The following is a 27,562-nucleotide window of genomic DNA, read 5'->3' as shown; positions in this document are numbered from 1 at the left end:
TTCTTAACACATAACATCAAACATCAACATTTAACATCACACTTCAGGTTGCATTTTCAAGTCCTTATATTTACAGTCTACTGATATTGCCAAGTCCAATTCTTCTTTGCAAGTGGGTTGGCTCCTGAAGACTCCAAGGGCTTGATGAACAGGATTCAACATGATGAAGGTTTCCAGGAGAACTCTCACCCATTACAAACATAAAAAAGAAGCCCTGAAACAATAAACTCCAACATTTACAACATAGCAAAAACAAACAACTACCTTCCCAGTAGTTCCCAACAACATTGCAGTTACTTTAACAAGGTGTTAAGGGCTTATACAACCAAGGTCCGAGTCTGGTAGCCATGTCTCCAAACTACATGAGCTCTGCAGCCTTCTGCTGCTTTGAGTCTCCACCCCTTTCTGGGTCAACCCATTCTGAGCATGGGGGTTACACTAACAGAGGTGGTTTGCTGTTTCCTGCCTCCTTGCCACGCCCCTGAACTTCCTTGGTGGTCTCCCATCCAAGTACTAAGCAGGGCCAACCCTGCTTAGCTTTTGCGGTATGACAAGATTGGCCTGGCCTGGGGCATCCAGCTAAGACTAAGATTTGTAGCTGGCCTCTATTTGGAATCACCGCATGGAGTGTACAATCTCTCTAAGGTGCTGGCATGAATCCTGTCATTCTGCTCAACTAAGGGTGAAGCCTCAGGGGCCTTCCTATGATTGAAGTAGCTCTTTGTCCAGCCCAAATTGAAGGAAAAGCTCCTTAATTGGATGAAGGCTTCAAACAAAGAGTTGCTAACTGAGTGCTGGAAGCCAGCGGGAGAATCCGGTGGTAGGGAACAAGCAATTGGCATCAGACTGACACCATTACATTGTTGTGTCCCGTCAATGCTCTAGGAGATCTCTGAAGCTGTAGTTTGCTCTGGAAATAATGGAACAGCATTGGTGCAGTGTCTGTTTTCCCTGTATTTTTGTTCTCCTCCTGCATTACCAGGTGGGGGTGAGGGATCAGGGGCTGCCGGCAAGAGCCTTGCTTTCAGCTTTGCTTGGTGGAATGAAAAGGTTCATGTCATCCTTGATAAAGACAGGGAGAAAACCTCAGCTGGCAGACTAGTGCTTGACAGTCTTTTTAAAAGTCTTATTGTGAGTGCTTCCAAGAAGCATTTTCCATTTCACAGGGCTGGCTTTTTGTGCAAATACACATTTGAAAGGTATTCATAATAAATTATTTCTTTTATAAACTTTTAAATGAATCAACGTTGCAGATTTTTTTGTAATACACTAACAAGCTGTATGTATATTTATATATATAATATTTTACATTGTTCACCTCCCTGAGCCCTCTGGGGATAGGCTGGTATACTAAATCTAATGAATGAATGAATGAATGAATGAATGAATGAATGAATGAATGAATGAATGAATGAATGAATGAATGAATGAAAATAAGCTCTGACCCGGACAGCCCAGGCTATCTCAGCCTCATCAGATCTTGGAAGCTAAGCGGGGTTGGGCCTGGTTAGAATTTGGATGGGGGCCCTCCAAAGAATACCAGCACAGAGATGCAGAGGCAGGCAATGGCAAACCACCTCTGAACGGCTCTCGCCTTGAAAACCCGACCAGATTCACCGTAAGTCAGTTGCGACTTGGCAGCACTTTCCACCACCACAACAGTGCTATTGATATGGACTTATAGTTTATGATGTTTTAAGTCATTGTATTTAATCATACAAGTTATATGAGAGTAATTCACTGGGCATCAAGCACTTCAGAAGCTTACTTTAGTTGGAAGAAACAAAACTCATGGGGCAGCCTGACACTGAGTTTTTCAGGTGGTTTGGGAAAACAGGGCCCCACCAAGGAGATAAGGAATTAGCAGAAGCTCACAAATACAGATAAAGGTAAAATAGCAACCAGTAGTTGTTATAGAAACCTTTTACGCAAGGTGTTTTTGACTTAAGTTTCACCAAATATGGAAATGGCTAAGGTGTGGTATGTGCCTATCACTATCCAAAGCAGTCCAGGGGTTTAGAAGCAGGTGTCCCTGCTTAGGATTGCGCTTTAGATTTTCTATGTACCTGTAATAGACCATTTTGCATCAAAGTCCAATATTACAACAAAGGTAGTTAAGATTGGAACAACTCTGTTTTTCTACTTCTGTTCCCATGTTAATCTCAGGTTTCATTCTGTTTGACTCTTGCAATCCCTTTATACTCAAGTGCAATTACATTGAGGTCACTTTTAGGAAGCTTTCCCTTGTCCCATGTTAATGACAGAAATGCATAATTGTTGTTTCCACCTAGTCAGTGTGTATGTGTGGGAAGTGGTTAAAAGCAGTGGACTCTGGTCTGGAGAACCGGGTTTAATTCCTCCATATGAACTCTAATCTGGTGAACGAGGTCCCCAGTCCCATGGACATTTGGCTGAGTTTCACCAGAGCTAGGGCCTTTTTGGCCCCGGATCCTGTTGGTAGAACTCACTCCAAGTGAACATCAGGGCCTTGTGAGATATCAATCAATTCCACAGGGCCTGTAAGGCTGAAGTGTTCTGCCTGGCATCAGAGGCGTTCCTCCCATTGGGCAAAGTGGGCAGCTGCCCAGGGCGCCACCTTGTGGTGAGCGACAAAATTGCAGGTTCGTTTGTGGGGGATTTTGTATTTTCAGTGTTTTTTCCGTTTTTGGCCTGCAGGGGATGCAGATTTTAGGCTAGCAGCACCAAAATTTCAGGAATTTTTGGGGAGACTCTCCTGATGATACGACCCAGGATTGGTGAGATTTGGTTTAGGGAGTCCAAAGTTATGGACTCACAAAGGGAGTGTCCCCATCCCCCATTGTTTCCAATGGGAGCTAATAGGAGATGGGGGCTACACTTTGAGGGTCCATAACTTTGGACCCCCTGAGCCAAACTTCACCAAACCTGGGTGGTATCATCAGTAGGGTCTCATGAAGATACTATGAAATGTTGGTGCTGCTATCTTAATAATTGCACCCCTGACAACAGGCACCCCCTAAATTTCCCCAGGTCCTCTTTTTAAATCCACTCCCTTCCTGCCAATGCTTGTTTTCTTTCTTTCTTTTATTCTCTCAATGCCTAATAAAGGTTATTATTATTATTATTATTATTATTATTATTATTATTATTATTATTATTATTATTATTATTATTATTATTAAATCCAACCCCTTTGGCATGGATTTAAAGGGAGAAGCTGAGGTCCCCAGTTTTAACATTGAAAAGAATCTGGGCTTCCTAGTTTAAACAACATTGAAAATGATGCTGTTTGGGGGTGGATTCCAGCATCACTTGTTTAAACTAGGGAGCCCAGATTCTCCTTTTAAATCCACCTTAAAGGGAGAATCTGGGGTCCCCAGTTTAAATAACATTGAAAGTGATGCTGTTTCCCCCAATTGGGGGGACTGGATACACCATAAAATGTTTTCATAGCAGTAATAAAACATTTTGAAAGCATTCTGAAAATGTTTTCCAAAAATTATTTCTGCTGTGTAGCATGGCCCATTGCTGTGTTCAGATTTGTGAGTTGGGGGATGTTCTATAATGTGATGGTGACTTTGAAACGACCTGGTGGAAAAAATCATTGTTTAGTCATGGTGGGGGAGGGTGGCTGCCCATTGGGGGGGCATCAAACTCAGGTTTTTCCCAGGGCTCCAGTTTGCCTAGGTACGCCTCTGCCTGGCATACAATTGATGAAGCCAATCCTAAGCAATAACATATTGGCCCCTGAATTTACATGCTCTCCTCTCTCACTCATTATGTTTAGAACTGTGGTGAGTGTATATATGTGGGTATCTGTGGTTAAATCGCCATCCGTATATTTATTTTTTATTGCAGGATTTTAAATTTTTTTTTAAAAAAAATTACTTGTAATTTTATTACTGTTTTTAAGCATGTGTCTAAGCCACCCTGAGCCTGACCTCTAGCTGGGAAGGGTGGGATATTAAACCAACCAACCAACCAACCAAACAACAACAACAAACTACAAACAAATGTTTAAATCGCTATCTGCATATTTAGTATGCATTGGAGGATATTTAAATTATTACATTCTAATCTGGAGAACTAGGTTTGATCCCCTACTCCTCCAGATGAAGTCTGCTGGGTGACCTTGGGCTAGTCACAATTCACTTTGAACTCTTTCAGCCCCACCTACCTCACTAGATGTTTGTTGTAGGGGGACATTGGGAATGGGTTTGTAAGCGACTTTGAGACTCCTGACATTGAGAAAAAGGGGGTATGAATCAAAACTACAACTACTACTCCTCTGCTAGTAGAAGGTGAGATGATTGGATGGGAAAGACTCAACGACAACACAAGCCTTTATTGGCATATAAAACAGGACACAATTTTAAAACAAAACAAGGTTAAGAAATACAGTTAAAATTACTAATTTCGAGTATAAAATTTGCAACAGTTTCACAAAAGAGCACACCAGAGCTGTTCAGGAGATTGGGTATATTATGGATGGGAAAGACTCATCCACAGGCCTACCTCATGTGGTTAAATTTCAAAGCCTGGTTGTAGTGGCTTTGGGGAAATCTGCCCCAGGCAGCAATGTATTAAATGGGCTCTAGCTCCTCAATTGTCTGCCACAATGCAATCAGCCAACAACTCCTTATGTACGAGCCAAATGTCCACCTCCATTCTCTTCAGTGACCACAGTTACATGCTTATGGCTTTTCTTTCCCCGGGCACATTTTGCTCAGCTGTTTCAGTGCCCTTAGACACAGATGAATATGACACTAATTATTTCACATAATCTCAGGTAGAGGCAAGGTGCAAACCTCTGATAGCTCCTGAGGTGCCTCAAGTTAAAAAAAAAAACGCTGAAAGTGTCTGTCAGGAAAGCAAGAAACGTTGCTCCTGACTCATAGCCCCAGTTGAATTCAGATTTACAAGAAGCATATCAGGACCTGCAGAATGAGTCAGAAGTAACCAGATGCCTTTATTGTGGCCGTATCCATTATCAAAAGGTCCCATTTCACCGACTCTTATTTATTCCTGTTTATTAGATTTCCCGACTGCAATAGCGCTCAGGGCGGGCCATAACATAATTAAAACAATGCATATAAATCAGCAACATTAAAGTCGTCATTAAAATTCTAATTTTAAACTTTAAATCTCCCTGGTGCCCTTAATAAAATTTAAACCCTGCCAGGAACAGCCAGAGAAGACAGGAAGGAAGAATAAAAGAACACTAAGGGGGAAAAAATTGGCATCTGGAAACAGCAACAAAATAGGTGTGGAGAGGACAGCAAGATGGAACCATCACTGCCTCAACTATAGGTATGGAAGAACATCTCTGTCTTGCTGAGTATAGCCAAGTATCGCAGCCCCCAGGTCTCATTCAGCAAAGAGTTCCACCAGGCCGAGGCCAGAGCCATAGCCAGAAAAGCACTGGCTTTGGTTGAGGCTGGCTGGATGCTTCTAGAACTAGGAACCGCCAGCAGATTACTGGTCATTTCCCCACTTACCTGCTGCTGCGCGCTACTCTCCCCAAGTAGCGTGGGGTCCCCCGGCACTCCCCACTACAGGGGCGGTGACAACACAGCCACCCTGATGCTGCTGCTGTCGTGCCCCCTCAGCGCACGTCATTCCTGGCGCTCCTCGAAATGGCACCTTTAGAGTGCGGGGTCGTGGGGAAGCCCGGGAGCGCACCAGAAATGATGCACACTAGGAGTAGCACGCAGCAACCTTTGGTCGAGGTAAGCGGGGAAACGACCACTACCAGCAGAATATAACACTGTTTGGGTGTGGGGGATCTAATGGGAGAGGTGGTCCTGCAGGGATGAAATTTCTCAGGCATCAGAATTCAAGGTTGTTGCTCTGCATATGAAAGGGAGAATTCTGGTTTCCCATCTTCCTCCACTCTTTCACGAGGCTTTGGTTGAACTAGGAACCCCCAGCAGATTACTGGTCGTTTCCCCACTTCGTTAGGACCCCTTCGTCAAGGGATCATGAGGATGATTCGCAGTGGCAAGTGGCATCACATTTGCAAGTGTCTGCTGGTGACCTGACCCAGTTTCCCACTTTGAGCTTGCATGACTCCGGACGGTCTGCTAATGGAGTTGTGGGAATGAGCAACCTGAGGAGAGTTGTGTCATTAGATGAGTGCTTGTGGAATGCTGTGGCTGGGACCGGTATTATTACAATTGTAAGAAATTAATTAATTAATATAATTACTAAAAGCATGTATACTTTACCTTTCTATAGTCATATTCAAAGCAGCTTACAAAATGCAATATAAGGCAATAACATATAAGATGAGTACAAGAATTTGGATGTATACCCTGGTTTTTCTCTACTTCTAAGGAGTCTCAAAGCAGCTTAAAATCCACTTCCCTTCCCCACAACAGAAATTCTGTGAGCAAGGATGTAGGTAAAGGGGGGGGGTTTTCTCGGGTTCAAAAAACCCCATTCATGTCCAAAGCTCCGCCCACCCGTTTGTGGGTTTTAAAAAGATGTTTCATGTTTTTTGGTTTTTGGCCTGCAGGGGGCGCATTGTTTAGGATAGCAGCACCAAACTTTCAGGGATTGTTTGGGGGAATCTCCTAATGATACTACCTGGGTTTGGTGAGGTTTGGTTCACGGAGTCCAAAGTTATGGACTCCCAAAGGGGGTGCCCCCATCCTCCATTGTTTCCAATGGGAGCTAATAGAAGATGGGGGCTACACCTTTGAGGGTCCATAACTTTGGTCACCCTGAACCAAACTTCACCAAACCTGGCAGGTATCATCAGGTGAGGTTGGTGGGGCTGAGAGTGGCTGAAGCTCATCCAGCAATCTCCATATGGCGGAGCGGGAAAACACATCCATTTCACTGGATAAGAATCCACCACTCATGTGGAGAAGTGAAGAATCAAGCCTGGTTCTCCAGATTATAATCCACCTGCTCAATGACTAAAATAACAGTAAAACAAATAAAACCCAATGAAATACAATAAAGCCACACCATACCATTAAAAATCAGGCCTACAATAAAATGCACGTATACAATTTAAATTGCTGCTTGTTAAAATGTAGATGTTACACCAAGACTCTCCTGGCCCTCTACCTGATGTACTGATGAGATGGAGAGATAGTCTTCCTTGGATGATCTTAGCAAATGGTCAGGTTTATATGGGAATAGGTGGTCCTTAAGGTAACCTGTCCCAGTGCCGTAACTGTCAATTTGGTCCTTTCCGCACGGGCCTTTTACAGCGCCCTGGGGACGGCAAAAACACCGTCCCAAGGGAGCTGTTCGCAAGGGGTGTGCAGCCGCCCTCACTCCTCCCCAGCTGCACGAAGCCGCCATTTTCCCACCTTGCTCCCCGAGTGAGGTTTTTGGAAAACGGTGGCTTCCAGTCACTGCCGTGCGAACGGAGCGGTCACTCAGGGCAGGTGTGTGTGTCCCCTGGCCTCAGCGACGCGCCGGACGGTCGCAGGGATGGTAAGTCAATCGAGTGATGGTGCAACGCGGCGCCGTCTTCCTGGTCGTTACCGGGACCGCTCATGCAAACGGTCTCAGGGGGGTTGGGTCAGCGTCATGTACGCCGACCCGACCCCCAGCGTGGCCGTGCAGAAGCGGCCTCTGTCTGAAACTTATTTCCCTTATTTTTGAAAGCTGCTGTGAGAACTTTTGAAAGAAGGGGAAAAAAGATGAACCAATGTGTTTAATAAACCAGGAGCACCCCCCACAAGCCTGTTTTTGCAACCGTAAATCTGTGCTTCATTCTTAACATCTCATTTGTCAGTTTATGGTAAGATGGGTTGAATCAAGAGCTTATTTGATTGGTTTTCCACATGCACAAATACAAGTTTGTTGTCTTTAGCAAAAAAAAAACATTTTGAAAAGGAATTAGCTTTATTTGGGGTTAAAATGCAGGCTCATTTTGCACATGCAGAATAATGCACTTTCAAACTGCTTTCAGTGCTCTTTGAAGCTGTGCGGAATGGCAAAATCCACTTGCAAACAGTTGTGAAAGTGGTTTGAAAACACATTGTTTTGCATGTGCGGAAGGGGCCGCAGTCAGAGTGAAAAATCAGGGCTTAGGCACATGCAGAACAGATCTCAGAATTTTAGACAGTGAACTGAAGGCAGTGATGGCTTTATAGGGTGTGAAATATACCCTGAAAAATCTCAGAACAGATCTAGCCACAGTGATACATGCCTTAGTAACATCTAATCTAGACTACTGCAATCTACTGTATGGGACCACCCTTGAAGATTGTCCATTCTTGAGTCAGTCAGAGTTAGCTACAGTGATCCATGCTTTAGTTGCACCTAGACTAGACTATTGCAATCTACTCTACTTGCAGCTACTCTTGAAGAGTGTACAGAAACTTTCCGGTAATACAGAATGCTGCAGCTGGATTTCTGGTTAGGGACAGCGTGATCCTGATGCTGCAGCAATCACTTTGGCTACCAATTTGCTTCCTGGGCCAATTCAAGATATGGGTTTTAAAGCCCTGCATGACTTGAGACCTGGAAGTCTGAAGAACCATCTGATCCCATAGTTTCTGCCTAAGAATTAAGGTCACAGGAAGAAACATTTATGTTTGCTCCAGAAACGAACCTTATCTGGTGGGCATGAAAGAAGGGCCTTTTCAGTGTTTTCCCCAGAATCATGGCACAACCTCCCTACAGAGGTACACCTCTCCTTAGTCCTTGGCCTTGATGGGGTCACCATGAGTTAGTGGTGATTTGAAGACCTGTCATACACATGAACCTGAGATTTTAAACTATCTTCTACTATGTGTGTTTATTTTATGTATATTGTAAGCCACATTGAGTGCTACAAGGCAGAAAGGTGGCTAAGGAGCAGAAAGGTGGCTAAGGAGCAGCAGTGGCGTAGGAGGTTAAGAGCAGGTGCACTCTGATCTGGAGGAATCGGGTTTGATTCCCAGCTCTGCCGCCTGAGCTGTGGAGGCTTATCTGGGGAATTCAGATTAGCCTGTACACTCCCACACATGCCAGCTGGGTGACCTTGGGCTAGTCACAGCTTCTCGGAGCTCTCTCAGCCCCACCCACCTCACAGGGTGTTTGTTGTGAGGGGGGAAGGGCAAGGAGATTGTAAGCCCCTTTGAGTCTCCTGCAGGAGAGAAAGGGGGGATATCAATCCAAACTCTTCTTCTTCTTCTTCTTCTTCTTCTTCTTCTTCTTCTTCTTCTTCTTCTTCTTCTTCTTCTTCTTCTTCTTCTTCTTCTTCTTCTTCTTCTTCTTAATAAATGCTTTAAATAAATAATATATAAGTACATTGTGAAAAGGTCAACTTGCCTGAGCAATGCATTGTGCTGTGAGAATGGGCAATGAACATCTCTGATGCACAGCACAAGCAGGCAACACTACCCAGTCCTCATGCATCCTCCCCCAAAAATTGCTGAAAGGAAGGGGACTTTTTATAGGTACATTTTGTAACCTGTATTTTATACTGCATGTTTGAGCTCACCCCAAACTTCCCAGCACAGTCCATATGCATTGTTTGTGTATAAAGTAAACCATTCGTATTCTGATCCTTACACTAGTTTCCAAGTTACAGATGCCAAGTTCTAGTTGGGACCTGGGGACTTCCTGGAATTTCAGCTCATATCCAGACTGCAAAAGTCCGTTCCCCTGGAGAAAATGGATGATGTGGAAAGTAGACTCTGTGGCATTGTACCCCACTTAAGTCCTTGTCCTCCTCAGACTCCATTCCCAAATCTCCAGGACTTTCCATTCCCAAATCTCCAGGAGCAGCAGTGGAGTAGGAGGTTAAGATCTCGTGTATCTAATCTGGAGGAACAGGGTTTGATTCCCAGCTCTGCCGCCTGAGCTGTGGAGGCTTATCTGGGGAATTCAGATTAGCCTGTACACTCCCACACATGCCAGCTGGGTGACCTTGGGCTAGTCACAGCTCTTCTGAGCTCTCTCAGCCCCACCCACCTCACAGGGTGTTTGTTGTGAGGGGGGAAGGGCAAGGAGATTGTCAGCCCCCTTGAGTCTCCTGCAGGAGAGAAAGGGGGGATATAAATCCAAACTCTTCTTCTTCTTCCCAATCTGGGTCTGGCTACCCTGCCCCCCATTCCCTGCTTGTGGTTAAGGGGGGTGGGTGGGGCTGGGAAACCTGGTGAATCTATTCCAAATACGTACAGGATTAGAAAGTAAGGGTCACTTTGTGATTCAGTTTTCAAACTCGATCACAGGCCAGTGCTTTCATGTCCTCAAAGTCCATTAACTATAATCAATAAAGTGACCATCAGAAAACCTTAGTTTTCTGACGACTTATCTTCAAAGTGTTATAATATAGTATATGCTGTTTTCACAGTGGAGTATGCCTTCCTTCTGGCCAAATGATGTTATATCTACTTCACTGAAGGAGTAAATTGAGTTTGCTTTTACCTATCTGTACTTTATTTGCAAGCTAGCACTGTGATTCGCACTAAGGGGCATAATGCAATATTCTAGGCTGTAGTATCTTGAGTACAAAATTGGGCCCATTCTAAATGCTTTTCTTTCTATTTTGATCCCAGGTTGTTTCTGTTATAATGGGAAGCCTCCAGGTTCTGAGCCCAATGGGGGAGAGTGGCATATCAGTTTGATGAAATAAAATAAATAAATAAAATAAAAATAAAAATAGATCCCAGCCACTTGCGGAGGAAATGAATAGATTTCATTTACATATTTACAACTTTGGCCAACAGGTCCTCACTCTAATAACTCTGACAGCCATCTTAACAACAACTCAGCATCTTCTTCCCAGACCTCACCAGGAGGCAGTTGGCTTTTCTCTCAACATTTAGTTCTTTCTTAGTTGTATCATCCCTTGTAACTCTTTACCCCACTTTCCTCTACAGTCTCAAAGGCTCATTCCGCACATGCAGAATAGTGCACTTTCAAACTGCTTTCAGTGCTCTTTGAAGCTGTGCGGAATGGCAAAATCCACTTGCAAACCGTTGCGAAAGTGGTTTGAAAGTGCATTATTCTGCATGTGCGGAATGAGCCAAAGATTCGGTAGGGCTCATGGAAATCTGTACCTACATACATCACAACATTCTTCTATGAAAGTCAATTTTTGCTTAACATTTCACTCTGCCCTTGACAGCCTCCTTATTAATTAATTAATTAATTAATTAATTAATTAATTAATTAATCAATTTAATTCAATTTGGTATACCACCCCATCCCTGAAGGGCTCTGGGCGGTGTACAACATCAACTTTATTAATTAACCTCATGTCTGTCAACAGAAATGAAAACGAAAGGGCTCATGAAATGGACCAAATGTAGTTTGATTCACAGAAGTGCTGAAAGCTTTATCGATCCTTTTTAAGAAGCTGAAATCAACAAAATTCATTCCAGTGCAAAATTGCATACTAAACTGATCTGATCTGACTTGTTGAGTTGTCCGTAGACCAAGAAGGTTAACAGTGACCCTTTTTGCACAAATCCCCTAAGACATTTCTAAAATGTTCTCAGTCCCCTCTTTACAATGATGTGCATCTGCACTCACACCCTCAAAATGATTCCTGGTCTCGTGACACTTCCAATCGTGGGCATCCCGATGAACATTTGTGGACTTTTAGATAGATGCTGGCTTTTCCAACATCAATTCCGATCAAAATTGGGAGAGCTTTTATTGCAAATATTTTCTGCATCTGAATATGAGGCCAATCTTGCAATTCCGCCCAGGAGCTTTTAAGTACTGTTCAGCTCATCCATTTTCCTTTGTTCAAGTGCTGTGACAGCAGCAATTGGAAGTAAGCTTCAAATTAGACAGGCTTGTGGGATTAAAGACACCAATTTTTCATATTCAGTCGACTTCAAAATGTGAAGGGCTTGCATATACTGGAGAGTTAAGCGTGGGGGGGAAAAAACCTAATTTTCCCTTGTTGAGACTGGCTCCAATCAGTAGCACAGGAAAGGCGAGGCCATCATTTATGTGATGGTGCAGTCTCATAAACAAGGGTTGTATACTTGCAGGCATCTTAACATCCACAATATGGATAGTTGTCCAAGCACAGTGGAATCCTAGTTACACCATTTTAAGTCTCCCATGTTGCTCGGTATTTATGTAAGGCCCCTTAATGCGATCTTACACAGTTCTGGAATAGGACGTTGTCAACATGTTGGTGGCAAAGGGAAAAGTCATCACTGACCCATGGGGTGACATCACATCATGATGTTTACTCTGAGGGACTGGAGAACCTTCCCTATGAGGAGAGGCTGCAGCATTTGGGACTATTTATTTTGGAGAGCAGGCGGCTGAGGGGGGATATGATTGAAGTCTATACAATTATGCATGGGGTCGAAAATGTTGACAGGGAGAACTTTTCCTCTCTTTCTCACAATACTAGAACCAGGGGGCATCCATTGAAAATGCTGGGGGGAAGAATTAGGACTAATAAAAGGAAACACTTCTTCACGCAACGTGTGATTGGTGTTTGGAATATGCTGCCATGGGAGGTGGTGATGGCCACCAACCTGGATAGCTTTAAAAGGGTCTTGGACAGATTTATGGAGGAGAAGTCTATTTGTGGCTACCAATCTTGATCCTCTTTGATCTGAGATTGCAAATGCCTTAACAGACCAGGTGATCGGGAGCAACAGCCGCAGAAGGCCATTGCTTTCACATCCTGCATGTGAGCTCCCAAAGGCACCTGGTGGGCCACTGCGAGTAGCAGAGAGCTGGACTAGATGGACTCTGGTCTGATCCAGCTGGCTTGTTCTTATGTTCTTACGTTCTTATGTTCTTACTAGGCAAGCTTTGTTTATGGCCATTGGTTCTCATTTTACTGACTTCAGAAGGATGGAAGGCTGAGTCAACTTGGGTGGTGAGCACAGCATTGACTGCAGTACTTCATTTTACCACTCCATGCCATACTATATTGCCATATTAAATTGCTTCTAAGCAGGTCTAATAGCCATTGCTAACCCTTTCAATTGATTTGTCCAAAAAGCTAAGCCTTCCAGGAATGAATAAACAAACAAGTAAATATTTTTGAAACTATTTGGGGGAAATCCAGGGTTCTGTGAAAGTATATTGGAAAACATCATATCAGTGGAAACACATCAAACAGCAGAACAGCAGTGCAGAAGAGTAGTGATTCGGTAAAACTGAATCACCCAAAGAAACTGAGAAATGCCATATTTGACTTTTGGGGGGATTTCCCTTTTACCCAAAAGAAACTTTCCCTACCACTGTTTCCCAGATCCACGTGGACTTGGGAAATGACAAGGGTGGGGGGAGTGAACTTTAACTGAATGCTGGACTCTGGCATTCAGGTGAAGTTTTCTCCCCCCCCCACCCCCAGGATGGTGTTTCTCAAGTCCATGCGGATCTGGGAAATGCTGGCAGTGGGGAGGAGAACTGAAGAAGAAGAAGAAGAAGAAGAAGAAGAAGAAGAAGAAGAAGAAGAAGAAGAAGAAGAAGAAGAAGAAGAAGAAGAAGAAGAAGAAGAAGAAGTAGTAGTAGTAGTAGTGGAGGAGGAGGAGGAGGAGGAGGAGGAGGAGTTTGGATTTATATCCCCCCTTTCTCTCCTGCAGGAGACTCAAAGGGGCTTATAATCTCCTTGCCCTTTCCCCCTCACAACAAACACACTGTGAGGTGGGTGGGGCTGAGAGAGCTCCGAGAAGCTGTGACTAGCCCAAGGTTACCCAGCTGGCGTGTGTGGGAGTGCACAGGCTAATTTGAATTCCCCAGATAAGCCTCCACAGCTCAAGTGCCAGAGCTGTGAATCAAACATGGTTCCTCCAGATTAGATACATGAGCTCTTAACCTCCTACGCCACTGCTGCTCAGGTCTGCATTCAGTTGAAATTCTCCCTGCCATGGCTTCTTGAGTCCAAATGGACTTGAAAAATCATGGCAGGGAGAATTGCTAAATTTCAGGTTCAAGTTTCAAAACCTGAAACATTTCAGCAAAAAGCCAAATAAAGTGAATGGGCATCAGCTTTATTCAGTTTTACCAAAATGTTGGGATCTTTTAAAATCCAAGCCTGAAATGTACCAAATAAAAATAAAAAATAAAAAAAATGTGCTCCCTCCTAGTAGTCAGAGAATAACTTGCTTGGAAGACATTTGCCCTCTACTGAAATTTACAAATGAACATGTTCTATACCCGTAATGGCAAACCTTTGGCACTCCAGATGTTATGGACTACAATTCCCATCAGCCCCTGCCAGCATGGCCAATTGGCTGATGGGAATTGTAGTCCATAACATCTGGAGTGCCAAAGGTTCGCCACCACTGTTCTATACAGTGACCATGCAAAACCAAGCACCTTCCACATAACCAGAACTCTCTCAAGTTTGAAAGTGTTCCGTCATCTGGTTATGGCCCGCCGACCCATCCTGGGGAGGCGAGAGAGGGCTGGAGCCTGTCATCTGGTCATGGTCCACCCACCTTGGGTAGAGGGAAAGGAGAAGGAGTGTGAGGGATGAGGAGGGAGGGGAGCGGGGCCTGTCATCTGGTCATGGCCCACCCATTCCCGGGAGGGGGAAAAGGAGATTTAGTTGGTTTATTTCCCACCATGCTGTCCAATTTCTCCCCACCTGAGTTTGTGGAGGTGATCTTGGATGTGGTTTTCAGGTTTGCTAAGCTGGTTGTCTTTGGGGGATTTGAACATCCCTGCCACCTACCATGTTGATAGTGATTTAGGTCTCCATGACAACCATGGGCCTATCTGAGGTAATAACAGGTCCCGCATACAGGCCATGTTCTTGCTCTGGTGTTTTTCTCTGGGCAGGCAGATGATCTAAAGGTGGAAGATTAAAGATGTTCTCCTTGCCACAGACAGATCACTGTTTGCTAGATTTAGATTTACCCCACTCTCTTTCCTCTCTTTCCTTTTTCTCCTGTCCCCCTCCACTCCCCTTTGAAAAGACGAGGGCTAAAAATTGAACTTAACTGCAACAAAATGGTGGTGCTACTGGTGGGGGGAGTGTCTGGCCCAGGAAATGGGCTATCTCCTGTTCTTTCTGAGTGCATTTGCATTCCCATAAAGGTTCATGCTCCTGCATCACCCTTTTTTTCAGTTCTTTTTCGTGATCCCTACTGTCACCACTTATCCACACTTTTTTTCCTTTTCAACTACTGTAATGTCTGGCGTATTGTGTGCCAATACTGAATACTGTATTCAGAAGTCCCACAATATTTTGACCTGCTCATTTTCTTTGTATTTAGAAATTTTTATTAGTACTTCAAAATCATCCCAATACTAAAAAGACACACAAAGAAAAAAATCACCAAAGGACTTATTCCATAAGGATTCCCAGTTTCTTCTGCACTGAATATTAACTCTAAAAGCAATTTTGTTAGCACTTAGTCATTAACAACCTAGATACATCTGGAAATCATGGAAACTATAGATTTGTTCTAAGACCTTTAATTCAGATCGTAGGTAATATCGTCAAAAGAGGAGTATCGATTCCCGTGCAAACCCACTACCTATACCTCATTGCACCTCCCAAGGAGCCAAACAGCTCCTACTCCCCTCTACAAACTACAAAGCATTCATTACAAAGCATTGTGAGCCTGGGAACAGTTCACACCGTCCTTTGTTAGGATCTGTGTCCAGGATACCCTGGGGTGCCAAGGGGAAATCGCTGGGCTTTTACCCACACCACCTCCCTCTGCCCTACCTGCCATTTGGCACTGACAGGCTCAGTCCTGACAAGTTTGCTTCACTTGCAATAGTCTTCTGTCTCAATTCTATGGGATCGCTATAACCTATGAGTGTCACCATGAGGATACAATGCATAGTGAATAGTCATGAGTATTCTCATTTTTTGATCCAGACTATCCAATCAACTTGTGTCTAGTTAATAATTCTGGAAGGAATTGTTAACATCAGCATCATGCAATGATCCAAAATGGGATATTTAATGCCATTATGGGTTAAAAGTTCCCCCTGGAAGCAAGCAAAGAGTCCTTTCAGCCAAATCCACAAATTTTCCCCAAAGCAAAAGATCAAAAATCTAGCAAGCCACAGAATCATAATGTCCCTTAATAATATCATGTAGGGGACACAGTTGGGTGGCGGGGTGTCATCTGCTGAGAGGGTCTTCTGTTGTAAAAATCAATTTCAACAAGCTTTAGAGAAACTGCCTTCTCTTAATGAAAGAGTTCCCCCCTCAAAATGAAGTGGCACTTTTCAAGTGTCTACAACTCCTTAGATGTCCTTCGTGTTCCTGTATTGTCGCAGTCCCAGCAGAAGTCACAATTTCTGATGACAGATAACACAGAGCCAGGGTCTGAAATTCATTTTGTTCAAAGGTGGAAGTTGTAACTGGGCCAATTCATGGTCAAGAATGTATCAGGTTAACAATGTGAAGTCTTGACATTCCTTTTCACTGGCCTGCATGATGGCCTTAGGAGCAGCAGTGGCGTAGGAGGTTAAGAGCTCATGTATCTAATCTGGAGGAACCGGGTTTGATTCCCAGCTCTGCCGCCTGAGCTGTGGAGGCTTATCTGGGGAATTCAGATTAGCCTGTACACTCCCACACACGCCAGCTGGGTGACCTTGGGCTAGTCAAAGCTTCTCAGAGCTCTCTCAGCCCCACCTACCTCACAGGGTGTTTGTTGTGAGGGGAGAAGGGCAAGGAGATTGTAAGCCCCTTTGAGTCTCCTGCAGGAGAGAAAGGGGGGATATAAATCCAAACTCTTCTTCTTCTTCTTCTTACCTGACAACTGACCCCTCACCAGAGTTCATACAATCCCTGAAAAGCAACAAAGCCAGATTTCTCATTCTCATGAGGGACTTGATAGGCCAAAAGTTGTTCAGAACTTACTTTGGAGAGGCCAGATGGGAAGTTGTTCAGGTATCATTAGGTAGGAAGTTGCTGCTCCATGGAATTGAATCCACTGTCTACACCTTATGATTCGACATTCAGTTTCATCAATGAAAGTTTGAAGCTGAGGTGTGGGGTATAAATCATGTATGACTGTGTCTTATACATTCTTTTTCTATCTCTGATTCTGGGTATTATTATTTCTTTTTCTTTTCTTTTCGTTACAGGCACCATCCACCTTCGCATTCCAGAATCTTCCCCGGTTGGAACGGCCATTGGAAGCGTAAAAGCCACGGATGCAGACATCGGGAGAAATGCAGAACTGAAGTACCAAATTATTGATGGCAATGACATGGATTTGTTTAGCATTGTGACCCAGAATGACACACAGGAAGGCATCATACTTATACGAAAGGTGCTTACTTTGAGTGTAAATCAATGTATACTTTTTTTAAAAAAAAACTTGAGATTGCATACTTTGTAGAAATGGTGCCATTAAAAATTCTGTGCTTGCCAAGTAATATCTTGTAGCTCTATTTTAGAAACCACCACTATTTACTTTACATGGAAGAACTGGAACAGGGAAATGACTTCGAGGTAGTCACAGGAATATAATATGATATAAATAGCAATAGCCAAACTGTTTTTCATTGCTTGTTGTATGGACAGGAGGGGGGATTTGTTTTTTTGTTAATAGTACTAGTAGTCAAACTTTGTTAATTCTCAGAGTCTGTTCTTACCTGTTGGTCTTGGTGTTTGTGAATTTCAATGGCCTCCCTGTGCAGTCTGACCAAGTAACCTCCTGATTTGTCCAGAATTTCAGTGTTTTCAAATAAAATGTTTTGTTTAAGACATGTTCTGCTACTGCAGATTTTTCAGGATAGTTAAGCTGACAGTGTTTTTCGTCCTCCTTAATATGAGTCTGAATGCTGCATTTTGTGGTTCCTATGTAGACCTTCCCACAGCTGCAGGGTATGCGATAGACTCCTGCAGTAGTGAGGGGGTCTCTCTTGTCCTTTGCTGAGCGTAGCACCTGCTGTATTTTCCTGGTAGGTTTGTAGATGGTTTCTAAGTTATGTTTTTTCATCAGTTTCCCTATTTGATCAGTGATTCCCTTGATGTACGGTAGAAATATTTTTTCCTGTGGTGGGCTGTTTCTCCTCAGTCCTCTGGGTTTCTCTTGGTCTTAAAGCTCTTCTGATTTCTGTTGTGGAGTAGCCATTAGCCTGCAGAGCCCAGTCTAGATGACTGATTTCATCAGGGAGGAAGTGAGGTTCACAAATTCATTTTGCATGATCTGTCAGAGTTTTGATTATGCCCATTTTCTGTAGTGGATGGTGATTTGAGTTTTTATGTAGATACTGGTCTCTGTGTGTCAGTTTTCTGTATACTATGTGTCCCAGTTGGTGGTTGGGTCTGCGAAAGACCAAGTAATCTAAAAAGGCAGTTTTCCTTATTTTTCAGTTTCCATGGTAAATTGGATGTTTGGGTGGATGCTGTTAAGGTGGTCGATAAATTTCAGCAGTTCCTCCTCACCATAGCTCCAGATTGTAAAAGTGTCATGCGCAAATCGGAACCAAGTTGCAGGTTTCCTGGGTGTTGTTTTGAGAGTGTGTCTCTCAAAATGTTCCATGTAAAAATTCTTTCGCATGTCCCAGTGATAGCCAATTCTTACATGGCATGCTAAGTTCATGAACAATGGACTCCATCCAAACACAGGATTTGCATTCACCAATACTACTGCTGCTGCAGGGCATGAAAATGTGAATCACTCCCTGGACAGATAAGCCCCACCCACAATACAATACTATCAGCCACATCTTTGCATAACAAATTCCACCCAAAAACTTACTGTTTGGTTCCCCACCCTGGAACATGGTCAATATATACCCCAAACATTCCCTTCTCTGTGGACACAGTGGGTACATGACTTCCCTCTGTGATACACTTCTGAAAATGCCAGCCACAGATGCAGGCAAAATGTTAGGAAGAAGATCTACTAGACCACGGCCACACAGCCCAAAAAACCCACCAGAACCAGTAGAATCCGGCCAGGAAAACCTTCGACAATACAATTAAATTAATGTTTAAAGAGTGTGAAGCTGGAGAAGAAAACAAATGTAAATTTTCGATCTTTTCTGGGATAATTTGATCCTTTTAAGAATCTAGAGCAGAGCTGGCTGATTCTTCATAATTTGCTGATCTTGATCCCCTGTCCAATTTTGGGCTGTGCTCTGCTGGTTTTTTCAGTTGTTTTAATTTTTGGATTAAAAGTAGTGATTTTGGTAGAGTAGAGGTTCTGTTTCCCCGAAACACTGCATGAATATCCCCCTATTTTCAATATGTTTGTTTCCCCCAGTTACTACTTCTTCGGTGTCCTTTTTCCTTCTGGTTCTTGCAGCTGCTTCAATTAGTCACAGGCTACATCTAACAAGATCATGTCAGCCAATCAGATTTGACTGTGTCATTCAAGTAAATTAGGGCACTTGAGAGGGCAGGCAAGTCAGGAAAACGTTAATTGAATGAGGGAAGTGTTGATACAAGTAGTGTCAAAAATAATAAAAAATGAAAAACATGTTGGCACTGTCAAAAATGTGAATGAAACACTTTGAACATATTTATGTCAAGGCTGGTCTTATTATTCATGAGATTTCAGATCCCCTCACTAAGATGAGTGTGTGGATATCTTGGCGCATGAACTGATAACATTTGTATTTTGAACAAAGTTTTCACCAGTGAAACGTGGCAGTCAGACATGTAATGCTCCTGAAAACTAGTTTTGCCAGTTTATGTATCTGTGGCAAGACAAATCTATGATGCTAGATTGCCCACTGACATTGTACAATGACACTATAAACAGATTTTTTAAAAAATCAAACAAAAAGTTAAAAATAAAAATACATAAAAATATGTATCATGCAGATTTGCACTCATATAATGGGCTGAGAAGAGGAGGAGGAGGAGGATTGGGATTTATACCCCACATTTCTCTCCTTTAAGAAGACTCAAGGCAGTTTACAAATTCCTTTTCCTTCCTTTCCTCACAATGGACATCCTGTGAGGCAGGTGGGACTGAGAGAGTTCTGAGAGAACTGTGACTGGCCCAAGGTCATCCAGAAGGCTTCATAAGATAGAATGAGGAAACAAATCCAGTTTTCTAGACAAGAGTCTGCTGCTCATGTGGAGGAGTGAGGAATCAAACCGAGTTCTTTAGATTAAAATCCATACCTCTTAACCACTACACTACACTGACTCTGACCAGGATGGCCAAGGCTAGCCCTATTTCATCAGGTCTTGGAAGCTACACTCCAGACCAGAGATGATTGTTAGAATATTGATAAACAGAATGATTTTCAATTGGTGAAGGTGTCAGACAAGGATGTGTTTGATCTTTCTGTTCAATCATATGCAGAACGTATGAGAAAAGCTGGATTAGATTTAGATGAAGGAGGAGTGAAACATTGTGGAAGGAGCATTAACAAATTGAGATACGCAGGTGGTATCACATTACTGATAGAAAACAGCAACAAAGACTGCACTCCTTCCAACCCTATACAGAACTCGAAAAACCTGATCAGGAATATCTCCTGCACCGTACCCATCTACCACCACTCTCCCAGATTTAGGTGGGCTGTTCCCACAGCTCCCATTGATGCCTTCCCTTCTGCTGTACTAGGCCTCTTCTGCATGGGCAAAGTACAATGGGCTGCAGTCAGCAACCTGCATTGCTGTCAGGGCATTTGCATGCCCCCATGCAGGCAGTGAATGGAGCCCACAGAGGCAAGGCAGTTTGCCCTTGCACCTTCACACGAAGGCACTTTTTTTACTCACCTCCCTCAACTGTGTAGCTACAAAGCCAAGCGGGCTTGGACCTCCACTGCCATGCTGCTGTCCCTTCCCTCTGTCGCTATGCAGCAGTGAGGCGGGGACTAAAAAAGGGGAAGCACGGCCAGGGGGGGTGTCCCCTGGCCTCGGCGATGTGCTGGAGGGCCGCAGAGCAGGTAGGTGGACCTGACGACGGTGCAGCGCAGCGCCGTTGTCCCGGGAGGTTCTGGGACCGTTCATGCGAATGGTCCCAGAGGGCTTGGGTCGGCGTCATGTACGCCGACCCAACCCTTACTGTGGCCATACGGAAATGGCCCCAGGTTGGGAGGGAAAACGTGGAGTGGATTCGCATTAGGAGCAGGATCCATGCAAAGTTCCTTCCCAACATGGGTTTTACACCATGGTTAGTCCATGTTTATTGGCCCATTAAGAAGGGGCCCTATTAGGAAGATTTTATTTATTTATTTATTTATTGTTTGTTTATTTATTTACTCTAAAAATAAAGTACATTTCATAACCTGCCAATAGACACATGTCACTGTTTCAAATTATATGCTGTTGAGAAAAACTGCTTAATCTCCCCCCTCCCAGTTATATTGGTTCATACGTCTAAACTACACTGCAGATACTTTTATGACCAAATATCTGCTTGAAGACAAAGACATTAACATCTCATATGCTTTGGCAAAATTGTGCTCTCTTGTATGCAAAAAAACATAGTGTCTTGATGAGTGAAGGGTTAGGCCCATGGGCCTAACAGTCTGTATAGTGTTAAACTCCCCTGCCACTGCTGTAAATTCTGAAATGTTTATGTTCTTAATGCTAGCTATTTTAACCTTTTTATTACTTTTCTCTTTCTTATGTATTGCTACTGGGAGGGGGGGCTGGTCTTTGACTGTAACAAAAAACTTGACTTGAACAGCATGAGATTTGAAATGATACCACATTACTGGCAGAAAACAGCAAAGACTTGAAATGACTGCTGATGGATGTTAAAACAGAAAGGGGCAGAGCAGGATTACAGCTGAACACCAAGATGACAAAAGTAATGACTACTGGGGAATTACACAGCTTTAGGAGTGATGATGAAGGAACTGAAATTGTTCAAGATCCCTTGGCTTCAACATCAACCAAAAACGAGACTGCAAACAAGAAATCAGAAGGAAAATGAGATTGGGATTTCTTTAAAAAAAGAAAGGTTAAGAGAGAGAGAAGAGAAAGAGAAAGAGAGAAAGATTGGGAAGGCCAGCCATGAAGAAGCAAGAAGAGCTTCTTAAGTGTAAGGTTGTGTCACTGGTGATCAAGATCAAGTGTATTCATGCCATATTATTCTCCATTACTATGTATGGATGTGAAAGTTGGATAATGAAGAAAGCAGATGGGAAGAAAGTAAATTCCTTTGAAATGTGCCATTGGATGAGAGTGTTACAGGTACAGTGGACCACCAAAAAAACAATGGTTTCTAGATCAAATCATGCCAGAACTCTTCCCAAAAGCTAAAATGTCTAAACTTCCCTACTTTTGTTTTATTCTGTTTAAGTTTTTCTTTTCGGTCTGCAGTAAAAATATATTTTGAGCACTGAAGGATCACTTTTTAAAAAAGATATCTCTACCAAGAACGAAAGAGAAGCTGTTGTGAGAACAAATGGATCTGAAGACTCTCAGACTTAGAACATTCAAGATGAATGGCCAGCTACAAAGCTGATTTATCCTCCCTTGATGAGGTATGTGGACTTTCTCTCAGCTGTGATAAGCTTTTGGAGTGATTTATAAGAATTTGAGAGACCCTTCTGCTAAAACACATCATTTGAGATTTGTTTAGTATTTTGGATTGGAGTTGTTCACTGGGCTCTTTGCTACCGAATGGATTACAAACTCTTCTGGCTCGGATCATATGAGATCTTTGGATTTAAAGGCATTAAAAACTGACCTTTTAGTTATGAGTGGTGCCAGGGAAGTTCTGGATTGCTTTATAAGCACTTGAAGGACCCTTCTGCAAAAGTGAAAACTTGTCGTGGAAACAGTATGTGGCGTTTGTTTAAAACTTGTCTCCGGTTGCCTGGCTGGAAATAGCTTCATACCAAATTGCTATCTACAGACCATGGGAATAAGGACCAGTGTTTACCAAAAAACTATACTCCCTAATACAAGCAGATAACTTCTACAGATTTGTTGAAGACTTTTATAACTGCATTTTTTCATCCTGATATGTTGCTGCCATTTTGTGGATTTTCTGAGACGGTATCGTAATTATTTTTTTAAAAAATGGCTACAAGCCTAACAAAAATGTTTCAATGACTCTCTTTGCAAATAAGACAGTTGGAAAATAACATAAGGCAAAATCTTAAGAGTTTAAAACAGGAGATTATACAAGCGGATCTTAATTTAAGAGCAGAGATAAAGAAGGAATCACAGAATATTGGAATGGAACTAACATCAATAATTAATGGAGGAATCCAAAGGAACATACGAGACAAAATAAAAATAACATAGATTCAACTGGAATATATTCACCAAACAGACAGTTATGAAAAAAGAATTCAGAATTCCGCAGTGAGAGCTGAAGTTTCAGAAGTTAAAGGTTGAGGGAAAATATTAAGTACTCCTGAAATAACATTTCAGTTGGTTGAGAACCTTTTTGATATTGCACAAACTTGAAGAATTGTTTCAGGATTCATTCACTGCATATTATTGGAGAATACAATCTGCTTTAGAACTGTCTGCAGTGAATATAATTACATAAATGGTGACTCAAATTAAACAGCTGGTAATATGTCTCACAGATGCAGCTTCTTTTGAAGATTCAAGAATAGATTCCAGGGAAAATCATCAGGAAATCTAGACCTCAAAGAAAAACCTCCAGAGAATCTCAAAAATCAACTATACAGAATACAGATACAATATATGGGGGGAAATGGGCTATTTTTTCATATGTGATGGAGTTGTAAAAAGATAAGAAAAAGATACTAATTTGTGCAAAGGCCCCCTAAAACACCAAGGATTAAATAGGTCCAAATTTATTGGCATTATGGTACAATTATGTTGCTAGATACTTCTTCATGGCAACTAGTAAAACAATAATAAAAATACAACAGTATATGTTGGAATGTGAAGAATAACCTGGTTTTCTTTTTTATATATAAAATGGATTTGTAAGAGATAGAAAAAAGAAAATTTGTCTTATTTTTTCATAAGTACTGGATTTGCAAAAAGATAATTAACTTGTCATTATTGATTTATTTATATTGTCTCCAAAAACACTAAAGATCACTTTTAACCAGATCTTAACATTAGTTATGATATAATGATCTTATAAGACATTGTATACCTGTAAAAAGACAGAGAATTGAATATTAATCTACACTGAAAGCTTTAAAAATTATCAAAGATTAATATTTAGATAAATATTAAAAATGAAAGTGTTATGATACAGGTATGTAAGGCATTCTTTTGTTAAATGTATTAGAACAATAGTAAGAACTAATTTATATTTACTAATCGTAGAAAGAGTTTTGCTGTCTTTACTTGGAAATCTGATAGAATTCTCATTTAAATAAATTGTAAAGATAACATGATAAAATATTCACAGCGGACTAACAGATTAATTTTATGAATAGAAGATTTGAATATAATGCAAAAGTAGAATGGGAATATTATAGTCATCATTTCTTTATGTAATCATTTCTTTATGTTAAGCTTATACTTTGCCAATATAATTGTGAAGTATATGAACACAAATTAATTTTAATATGCCTAGCTTTTTATTATATATAGACAATCATAAATAATTATAAATGAATTATTTACATTAGTATGATAATATGTAGAAGTTGGTAAATTATTGTATTAAGCTTCTCTTTTCTATTTTAAATGTAATTGATTTTTTTTTAAAAAAACTAACCATCTATTAACATAGATCCTCTTATTTTCTTACTGTATTCTCCCCTTTCCCCATCTTTTTTCTTTTGTGTATTATTCCTTTTTTATATGTGTGAGTGTTCCGTCTTTCATTTCTTTTTCTATCACTTCCTCTTCTCTTCACATTTTTGGTTACGTAAATATGTTTGCTATTTGTACAGTTCATACAATGTATACAATGTATATGTGTATGTGTGAAAAGCAATGATTTTCTGACACATTAATAACAATGAAAATGTTATTCTAGAAAAAATCCAGCGTCAGGAAGCACCAAAATAAAGAATTATGGGCTCACAATGAGAAGTAAAATTTAAATAGGGATTTTCAAGTCAAAAAGCAGGTTATGGGACTGATTTTGAGTACAAAATTATTTCACCCTCATATAAGTCAATAGATTCAGGACAGAGAAAAAGTGATACATCTTAACTCAGAGGCTCATTCCGCACATGCAGAATAATGCACTTTCAAACTGCTCTCAGTGCTCTTTGAAGCTGTGCGGAATAGCAAAATCCACTTGCAGTTGTGAAAGTGGTTTGAAAATGCATTATTTTGCGTGTGCAGAAGGGGCCAGAGTCTGGTTCTTTGGAGGTTTTTAAAGAGAGGCCGCATGGGCATCTGTTAGGAGTGCTTTGATTATGTGTTCCTACATTGGAGGGGGTTGGACTTGATGACCTTTGTGGTCCCTTCTAACTCCATGATTCTATGAGGAATTAAATTTTGGAATTCACTGGTGTTGTTGAGATGCCCATAAATATCAATAGTTTTAAAAGGGGGTTAGACAGATTCAGGAAGTTTGGTCCCTCAAAGGCTATTTGACAAGATGACTAATGAAGAAATCCCCATATTCATTTTCTGAACATTAGTGTTAGGAGGCAACATCAGGGAAGGCCTTAGTCTATGTGCCCAGTCCATTGGCTCTCAAGAACAGCTGGCTGCCTACTGTGAAAGAAAATATTGGACTAATTAGGCCACTGACTTGATCCAACAGAACAGGGGCAGCGACAACACAGCCGCCCCGACGCTGCTGCTGTCGCGCCCCCTCAGGGCGCATCTTTCCAGGCGCTCTTTGCAACGGCGCCTTTTGATGACCCCGCGCAGAGCTAGGGTGTGCGCCTGGAAGGACGTGTGCTGAGAGAAGCATGCAGCAAAGTGGAGGCGAGGTAGGTGGGAAAATTGGGAAACCGCCTGGGGAAGAGGCAGCTCCGTGTGGAGCCTCCTCTCCCGTGCCAGCCTCTGCAGGGGCCGCTCGCATGCTCCCGTGTGAACGCCCCCCCACCCCACACAATGTGAAACAGTGCTTTTCAAAACATTTGCCAAATGTTTTGCAAACCTTTTAAAACCCTTGCATGAAATGGCTCACTTTCTGAACAACAGATACACCCTTTCTGCACAAGTTACAGAAAACGTTTGCAAAACGTTTTTTTATCCCCCCCCCTTCCCACCACCATTTGTCTACACTCACCCCTTTGAAATACTTCCTGGTTACTATTTTGCTATTTTTTCCTTCCCCCCCTTTTTTTCCCCTGCTTCAACACATTTTACATTTTGAAGTGTCTGTGCAGAAAGGGCCATAGTTGAACTGTTCCTGAACAATATTGCGTCAAAACACTGAAGAAAACAAAATGGAATGATTTATCAACAGGATAAAAAGTCTCTGTATATTCCAAACAAGTACATCATCTGGAAAAGCCGGCCACAGCCATTCACACTGGTGTCTGGCTTTTCATATGTGCAGTGGTGTTGGTTGTTGTTTTCATCATTGGGAATCATTATTTGCTTCCTTTGTATTCTGCAACAGTCCAGAAGTGACTCTTGTGGTGACTAAGACGGAGTCTTATGACTAAATAAAATGTGGGACCAGTTCTCTTTAGCCCCAATCCAGTGCCCTGATCCTTCATGGGCGACCTACATGTAGTAACGGCCATATATTGATCAACCTGATATGGATGTCTTTGTGCATTCCATGGATTTTACAGAGGTACTCTCTTGCACCAAAGACATTATTATGGTTTGTTGTAAACTACTGGAGAAGAGAAGTAAATACATATTGAAAAAGACTGATAAAGATTATGTTGTGAACACCAGTTAGGACATGGATCCCCATGTAGCATTTTTAGATTAAACTAGTTGATTGCAACAAAAGTTGGATCAGAGCCATCTCTCCATTACATTACACTACAGCAGAGGTGGGATCCAGCAGGTTCTCACAGGTTCCTGAGAGTAGGTTACTAATTATTTGTGTGTGCCGAGAGGGGGTTACTAATTGGTGATTTTGCCACATGATTTTTGCCTTAGTTATGCCCCTCCTCCGCTCCTCAGCAGTAGTGCGCAGAACTTGAAGCAGTCTAGCAGGAGGTGCACTGGCGTGTGTGGCAGCCTGCACCTGCGTGCATTCGTTTCCTGCCCAAGGACCGGCACAGCGGCTGCGTCTTTGCCACAGCCCCGCCCAGCAATGCCATGCCCCCATCGGGCCCCGCCCAGCCCCATTGGCGCTATGCCACTGTTTGAATCCCACCACCATGGGAACCTGTTACTCACATTTTTGGATCCCACCACTTCACAACAGGATATTTCAAACCACATCTTTTCTTTGTTCTGTATTACACCTGAGAAGTGATGTTAATGTCAGGTATTCTTCATCTGAATTACTCTCCAGTTTCCGCAGTTCCAAATTACCCAGTCTTCTTTCCAAATTTAATTTAATGCATCAGGAATTATTTGTTCTTGCTTGACTTTTGTACAGATCACTATTCATACCAAGTGTGACCTCAGTTCCTTTTAGTTCACTTGCAAATTTTGTCACTGTCCGTCGCCAGTGTTCACACGCACATTGATTAAGCATTGCGAAAGAAAAGGAATAGTGATATGTTTGTAACTGATGTGATTAATGTGCACGTGCAAAGCACCATACAAGATGAATACCAATAGAACTTTATGTAAGGGCACATCAAAAATGCTTTTTTTCCAGTGGTTTACCAAAGTGCATGTTGCTTATGAGTAATGTATGGTGGGAAATATTCAAGTGAATAATCAGAACTGAATACTTTGGCAAATAAACAAACATTTGGAGAG

The 27,562-nt window shown here is 42.2% G+C and overlaps 1 protein-coding gene across 2 annotated transcripts in view; it reads left to right on the top strand.

Moving 5' to 3' along the window:
- CDH10 (cadherin 10) overlaps window positions 1–27,562 on the top strand; it is a 202,379-nt gene that overhangs the window by 149,025 nt on the left and 25,792 nt on the right. For both annotated transcript variants that reach the window (XM_048507523.1, XM_048507522.1), the window contains exon 6: window positions 16,975–17,162. In XM_048507523.1, the coding sequence (XP_048363480.1) occupies window positions 16,975–17,162 (188 nt within the window). The remainder of the gene's footprint in view (window positions 1–16,974; window positions 17,163–27,562) is intronic.

This window comes from Sphaerodactylus townsendi, linkage group LG09 (assembly GCF_021028975.2).
Source record: "Sphaerodactylus townsendi isolate TG3544 linkage group LG09, MPM_Stown_v2.3, whole genome shotgun sequence".
NCBI classification, from domain to species: Eukaryota; Metazoa; Chordata; class Lepidosauria; order Squamata; family Sphaerodactylidae; genus Sphaerodactylus; species Sphaerodactylus townsendi.
Note: the sequence above shows the minus strand (reverse complement) of the source record. Positions and strands in the feature narration are given on the sequence as shown.